General features: G+C 41.2%; 2 protein-coding genes across 4 annotated transcripts in view; both read left to right on the top strand.

Annotated features, from left to right (window-relative positions):
- LOC115244998 (potassium channel subfamily K member 15) overlaps positions 1 to 2,621 on the top strand; it is an 18,176-nt gene extending 15,555 nt beyond the window's left edge. Inside the window, exons 4-8 of the mRNA XM_029823049.1 lie at positions 22 to 84; positions 182 to 266; positions 618 to 787; positions 1,530 to 1,714; positions 2,313 to 2,621. Coding sequence (XP_029678909.1) covers positions 22 to 84; positions 182 to 266; positions 618 to 787; positions 1,530 to 1,714; positions 2,313 to 2,419 — 610 coding nt within the window. The 3' untranslated portion in view covers positions 2,420 to 2,621. The remainder of the gene's footprint in view (positions 1 to 21; positions 85 to 181; positions 267 to 617; positions 788 to 1,529; positions 1,715 to 2,312) is intronic.
- The window catches only part of LOC115245418 (potassium channel subfamily K member 18-like), a 26,079-nt gene continuing 20,686 nt past the window's right edge, over positions 2,411 to 7,803 (top strand). For 2 of the 3 annotated variants that reach the window (XM_029823740.1, XM_029823728.1), the window contains exon 1: positions 5,380 to 5,992. The gene's annotated coding sequence lies outside the window, so the exon portion shown is untranslated. Of the gene's footprint in view, positions 2,463 to 5,379; positions 5,993 to 7,803 lie in introns of those variants that run through there. The other variant, XM_029823732.1, reaches the window with a different exon arrangement.

Raw genomic sequence — 7,803 nt, 5'->3', positions numbered from 1 at the left:
GCTCTTCCTCCTCTACCTCAGCAATATTGGTGACATTCTGGCCAGAAGCTTCAAATGGATTTACGCCCGTTGCTGCCTGTGCAAGTAAGAGACAAAAGCTGCTTCTCTTTCTCGGCGGTTCCTCTTTTATTTCGTAAAATCTAAGATCGGTCTGAATTAATCGTCGATCGATCTTTCGAAGGTGCCGGAGAAGACCGCACGAGTCGACGGCCGATGCGTTGGAGATGCCGAACGATGATCCGGTTGCGAAGAGAGATCGATGGCAGGTGAGTGACGACCGGGATCGTACTCTAAGCAACATCATGCAGCGGGGTTTATACGGAGTCTTCCAGAATCATTGAGCGAAATTTAGAACAGAGATTGAACAGAAACGAATTTTTTGTTTTGTTCCAATGTCCAAAGTTTGGTCCTCGAGCGATGTTCCTGACTTAATTTCAAACGGATTTTGTCTCGACAAAGTTTTAAGTCTCTTTACTAGCGAAGATACGTTTATTACGACGAGAATTAAGCGATACGTCCAATTAAGTAAGAAGAAAATCTTGTTATGAGGGGGGACCTCGACTCCAGTTCTGGAATATCCCGCGTAAAGGCTGTTCAAACAGGATTTATGTCTGCAGATGGTGAACACCCACGGCGAGGAGGTAGACACGTCGAGTTTAGAAGAAACTTCGCCGAGAGACGACGAGGGCGGTGACGAGGGCGACGACGAAGGCGACGATGAGAGCGACAGCTACGATCCGCAGCACGTGACAGTGCCGTTAACTCTATGTCTTGCTATCATGGTGGGGTGAGTCTGGCGAATGAGAGGGATAATCGTACCGCTAATTAAGAAACGGATCTGTATAGAACACGAAAGATAAACCTTTTAGAAAAGATTTATAAGAATTTATTTTTAAAATAATCAATTTCCAAATAATTAAAATCAGAGAGAAAGAAATTTGTTGAATTTTTTTCTATTTAAAATATAATCCACATTTTAAAATAAAAAAGTAAAATATTACATTTAAAACATTTTCAAATAAAAAATTATAATAAAATTTTGATATTTTTAAATAAAAAATTAAAATAAAATTTTGATATTTTATAATTGGAACACAGAATATATATAAATTTTTCCGATATAATTAAATGTTTAATTATTGCGAATAAAATAATGTAAAACTGTAAAAACTCTCCGTTGAGTATCTTGCTATTTAAAATTTTATTGAATTTAAATCTCGAAATCTAATTTTGTGATTGGAATATAAATATCTTCTGACATCTCTTATTATAGATATTAATTTAATCTCGTAAGAAACTTACAGAACTTATTAACTTTAAGATTGTTGAATTCCTTCCAATTCAAATCGTTATTCTATAAAGTTAAAATCCCGACGTGTAATTTTTCCTAACGTTACGTCGTATCGACATCGCTCGATGATCAGTTTGCGCCAACATTCCGCGATTAAACTCGTCACGTAAATTCGACGAGAGAGATTCCCTAAGAAAGCCGTCTGACTGACGTGCACTTCCCTTGATTTTTTGGACAGGTATATCTGGGGCGGCGCGATTCTGTTTTCGGAATGGGAAGACTGGAACATGCTGGATGGTTCTTACTTCTGCTTCGTCTCTTTGTCGACTATAGGTTTCGGCGATATCGTCCCGGGCGACAAGATCTACTCTGGAGAAGGCCTCGACCTGTCTTTCATCTTCTGTTCCATGTACCTGATGCTCGGTAAGTTTTCCATTCACGCTCGGCGATTCAGAATTATTTGCGGTCGGCAAAGGAAAAGAAAAAAATCCTTTCGACTTTCTCTCGAGTTTCATTACCTAACTAAACAGATTCAGCATCCGGCGTCAAGGATTAAAAGTGTACAAAGTTATCCGATTTGATACGCACATTTATTTCAGCCATCGATAAATTGCGAGACGAGAAAAAGTAGATGGCCCTTGTTTTTTTTTTTTTTTTTTTTTTTTTTTTTTTAGAAATCCGATTGTCGCGGAATTTTCGATTGGCGCGGCGCAAAGACAATCGTTTTAAAAGAGATCAACCGCTTTTAAATCCTGCAACGCGATTGCACCCGTCGTCGCGTATATACACGGCATTAAGCTCGTTTCGATCGATGCCCGATTGCACGGGCGCGATTTTTCGCGGAGATATTCAAGTGCTATCGAATACCGGCTCCGGCCGTTTCCACACGAGAGCGGCCGAATCGCGCAACAATTCGCGCAATAATATCCCCGATGCTTGAAATATCGCGTTCCAATCTAATTTCCCGACGTGCTTCACGGATGTTGAATCGTTCTTTTTTTTTTTCATCCTCTTTTTCCAGGAATGGCGTTGATTGCCATGTGCTTTAATCTCATGCAAGAGGAAGTAATGGCGAAGGTGCGCGCTCTGATACGCATCATCAAATACATCTTCAGATGTGAGAGATGACGAAGTTATCGAGACCGCGATCCTTCAACTACCACGATAATCGGTAAGTGTGAGCGAATATTTCTCTCATATTCGATAATTCGTGACGATCTTAATAAGACATATTTTATAATTAAACTCTGACAATGAATCAAATCTTTAGATGGATTTCAATAAGTTTTATCATAATTTCGCATTTAACCTAAATCAGACATTAACACATAAATATATTATCTCTATGGAAAAATAACAGCAAGTATTATATATCATAAAATTTTATTCTAACATTTTTATTATAAAATTGTAAATATTTTATATAATATTATTACAAATTTTTATTATATTAATTATATTATTATAATTTTATTATAATATTAACTGAATTTATGCTAATATATAGAATTTTACGATAGATTTATATATACCTAGAAAGTAAAAAAACAAAATTAATTATATTCGTTAAATCTTGTACTTAGATGAAAAAAATTGCTCCGTTTATCTTGTATAAAATTAATTTTCTGATAAATGCTCATAAAAGAATGGGTTAAACGATATATTCGAAATGAATTGAGATATAAAGGAAAAATTGTAAAGTAAAAAGAATTTAAAAACGAGATCGGAGAGAGAGAAAGAGAGATTACTCTTTGTAATTAATCTTCTATCTGCGTACTTCGAATGCATCGATCGCGGTAAGCAGCGGAAGGTGGAAAGGAACGTCTTCCGGGGATAGAACTAATGATACGAGAAATGAATGTTGTATGCGAGACGATGTCGTTAAATATCGCACGTTTATCTCTCGCGATGAGAACGGCTACTCTTGCGCTGGAAGCGCAATCCATGCAAGCAAAGAGTAATCGTTTGCGCTATGTGTGGGTGTATCTTTGATATTCTCTGTGTGCGTATATATATATATATATATGTAGATGTAACTTTGATATTCCTATTTCTCCTTGAAATCCCACGCGATACCAAGAGCTGTAGAGTAAACGAGAAACAAGTACGATCAAACGATCGAGTGGAAGCGCTATACTACACGACAGTGACATAAAGGTCGTAAACGATAAATTTTATATCTACAACCATCCGGTGTCGCGAGGGGATGCAAGCATTGCACCTGCGTTTTCTCTTTCGAAAGAGAAAGAGAAAGCGAAACAAATTTTTGCGAAATAAATAGAAATCGTTTTTACTTTTTTTTATCTCTTTACCGTTTTACTAATTACATTATTTTTCGAAATACAGTTTGCTTGATCTTCGGAACAAATCGAAGCGAGCTCGGCTAGACTTTTTCCAAGAATTTTGCAAGCCAGAAATTTTTTCTTCATCCGTTTATCGGATCATTCTTCGGGGCAGAATGGATATCAGACGTTACCGCGTGCGCGGGATATATTGGGATACATGCATGGCAGACAATATCGGAACTGTCGCTTTTGCGTCAAATTAAACGAAAAGAAAGGGATTTGAGGCGGAGACGCGAGCCGAATGCGGCTAAGAAAGTACGGAAGCTAAATAAAGCGGGAAGCGCAAAACACAGAGGATAGAAGATTGCATGGGCCGGGGGGATGATCGAGTATCACAAAGTCGGAAGGAATATATATTGGGAGGGAAAAACTATATATATACGCGAGGTGAAACGCGATTATACTGGATGTTTCAGAATTACATAAGTCAGAATTCAACTGGCTCTAATAAAAGTCAAAAACAAACATAAAAATCTCAACAAACGTGTTCACAAATTAATTGTTTTGAAGAATATTCAGATTTTTTTAAATTAAAAGTTAATAGAATTATTTGTCAGCCAGTCGAGTCTTGATAGTTTAAAACATCTTGTATATCCGCGACATCCGAAACTATTCGCGGAGCGACGACTGAAAGCGTTCATGCAAAAGTGCTTGGTACTCGTGCGCCCGATTATGAATAAAAAAAAATCTCAAGTATACACCACCTATCGATGAGATAGATGATAGAGTGCCATCGATATTTGAGATGTCCCCGTCCCGATTTCGTCCACTCGACGTCCTCGTCGACAGCGAGAGGACGTCGAAAATATTCCGACACATTACCGAATGTTAAGTACGATACGACCCATCAGATATATAAACGGATAAAAAGCCGGTCGTTTAGCGAGCATGGATTTTTCCGCGCCCATTCCAATTCGCGATCAGCGTGAAAATTTTAAATTACGAGATGGTAGCAGAGAATACAAAACAATATTAATGACTGCTAGTCAATTGCAGTTCCAAGTTGAAATAAAATATGAACAGAAGAGAAGATATCTTAATATATCATTTGTTTTTAAGCTCTAAAAATAGAGAGTATATCCTATTTAAGAGGCCTAAAGATGAAATTTTTTTTGTACCTTTTCCTTCATCGTATCTTCGAATTACGCAATAAAAGATGGCGAACAAGGTGTTAATGTAGCTCCCTGAAAACCGGATAAGTCTCGCGTGATGACGCCAACCCACTCATTCTGTTCTTGTGTTTGACGAGCGCACTTCAGGCGGCGTCACCTCGAGTCGCGCGACGAGAAGACTCGCGAGGAGAGTAAGATACGCGAAAGAAAGACAGAAAAGGAGAGATAAAGCCAAGAAGAACACACCGAGAGAAAGAAAGACATTTATCGGCGACATGGGAGAAACCGCAACCGCGGATTCGAGTTTCCTCGGATTGGCAAAGCCAATGCGAATTCTCGTCGTCATTAATGTAGTCCAGGAACGGGAATAAAAAGTGCATCCGTGCGCGCGTAATAAAAGCGAAGAAAACATTTATAGGAAAGTAAGAAGAGAGAGAGAAAGAGAGAGAGAGAGAGAGAGAGAGAGAAAGAAAAGAGGACGAGAGGAGAGGGAAAGACCAGATCGGGTATGCATTCCCGCATGCGGTTCCTGGACCGCGCATGCGTCACAGCCACCCCCGGCACGATCCTGCGCCCTGTCGCCGGCCACGGGGGTGCGTCCGTACGTATAAGCCGGCGAGGTACATTTCTCGCGAACTCGCTGTCGTCGCTCCGCGTTCCCGCTCCGATCGTTTCTCTCTTTCTGTCTCTTTCTCCGACCGCGATCTCTCCTCCGGAGAGGAGGATCTCGTCGACGTTTCCCGTCATTCCCGAGAGAATCGAGCCTCTCTATCAGCTCCACCGTCAGCTCGATATTCGCGCCAGCTCTCGGAGTTGGAGTTCGTCTGAGTGTCTACACGAGGTTGTTTCGAAACGTGAGGAGGGTCAACAATTTTGCGAGATGTTCGCTGGACTTTGGCTGCTGCTAAAGGTGCTGGATTTCGGACTGGAGGGAGTACTCGCGAGCGACAAAGGTGCTCGTTGTCCATAGAATCGCAGTTCGATAGAGCCTCCCCCCCCCCGGGAAACGACGTCTGGAACGATCTGATTTGGTGTAACGATCAGCGGAGATTCCCTCGGATCGAGGACACGATGAAGGATTCGCGGCGCGTCGCGCTTACGCTTCCCAGTGCCGTCGCCTGGCGAATTTATCGCGACAATTTGATAACGACTTAAGATTCCGGCGTGAACCTCCCTTACACCGAGATAGATGTTGCTCGCGATTCTCGAAGGACGGGACAAGATGGACATTGGCTTGGAACAAAGTGAGTAATGCAATGCGATTGATTTGCGAAACCTTTGACAATGATAATCATGATTACGCAAGAGAGATAGAGCCCGTCTAGAATGATCGCGATGATTTTCGAGCGATTTTTAATCTTCCGAGCTTCCGTCACTCCCCTTCGTCATAAATGCGCAGAGAGTTTTGTAATCGTAAGATCACGTATCATTTGCACGATACATTCAATTCCCGTCCGCTTAAAATTAATCCTTCTCTTCCCTTCCCGTTTTACATCCGCCGATCGAGCGTTCATTTTTCATAACGGACAGCTTCTCAAGGACAGAGAACGGAAGTGATTCGGCACGCTTCGGGGATCTCCCCGGATCTGACAATTCGCTTACGCGGTGGAACGGATGCGGACCATTAAATAAATCGGTGAGGCCGCGACGGCAATTTTCCGCACTCCTCGAGAACCATCGCGAGAGGACGGATAAATAATAAAAGAACCGAGCATATTCGCGACCTATCCTCCTCCGCGAAGCATGCTCTATCTTGAGACGCGATCGATCCTGCGAGTCGCCCTGAGTCGTACTGATCGCGGATCGGGATAAGTGATACGAGTCGATCGTACAGTCAGACGTCAGACGGCTCCGTAAGTGATACGAATCGATGGACGTAGTCGGACGATCGCGAGCAACGCGGGTGCATCCGAGACGCTCTTAGAGATGCGGTGGTACACTTCGACTACGTAATGAGACGTTATCATTAGCGATATTGGCCAATTATATAGACGGAGTTTCAGGCGAGATAGATGGAAAATCCAAGAGCCACAATGTATGATATCGATCTCTCTTCGCCTCGTGCATAATAGAATATATAAGGGAGGGAAAAAATAACGGAATTTCAAAAATTGGTATTTCAAAAATTATGGATTTAAAAAAAAGATGTTTTAATACTACAAGTACTAAAATTCAAGATGGCTTTTGCATGGCACTTTTACAAAGTGATTCAAGACCAAAACGACACAACCGATAAATTGAACACATCATGTCTTGTGTGATTTTTGTGTAAAACATTTCTTTTTAAAATCCATAGTTTTCGAATAGACTAGAGTACGAATAGTTCGATTTTTCGGAGCAGCGGAAGCTCTGCGCAAACGACAAGTTTCTTCCATCTTCGGTGACGCGATACATTCCGCGAAACGACCATAGAAACTTGAGGACTGTCGGAAGCAAGAGAGGAAGCACGAGAAAAGTGGTGGAAAAGATTGGCGGGGTGAATGGTAAGTTGCGGATCGACAACCAAGTTTTTCGAACGATCAGCACATGCGAATCGAACTTTCCTATCCGGCTTGTATTTTTACCGTCCTCCTCGCCTCGTCTACCTCTGTCGCGCGCGGCCGTCGAAGCGGAAAGCATATTCCGCTGTTTCGTTCCAAGCGGTTTACGATATCGTCGGATTTGCTCGGGGAATAAAGATCGCCGTACACGCGGCGTGTTCCGAGTTTTTCTTTTTATACAACAATCCCTCTATTTCAAATTGCGTTTTTGCACCGTTGACGCGATTAAAAATTCGAGACTCTGAAAAATTAAGTTGAAGAGATATAACAAAAGTAACAGTAGCTCGCGGATTCAAATATAGATCCTGTTTTAAAGAAATTTTAGTGAAAAATTGAATTATATCAAGATTTCTAACAATCATCGAAGAATGGCTAGAAAATTTCCCTGAACGTTGAGAGAGACGCTACGTTTAACACTGTTATTAGCATCAGAATCGGTGGTGCTTCTGTTCTAATTATTATTATGGAATCGTAATCGCTAATAATCACGTTAATAGTTCACGCATGTGCAAAAG

Source organism: Formica exsecta, unplaced genomic scaffold (assembly GCF_003651465.1).
Source record: "Formica exsecta isolate Colony F162 unplaced genomic scaffold, ASM365146v1 scaffold122, whole genome shotgun sequence".
Taxonomy (NCBI): Eukaryota; Metazoa; Arthropoda; class Insecta; order Hymenoptera; family Formicidae; genus Formica; species Formica exsecta.
The sequence above is the reverse complement of the archived record's forward strand: the minus strand, read 5'-3'. Positions and strand labels throughout refer to the sequence as shown.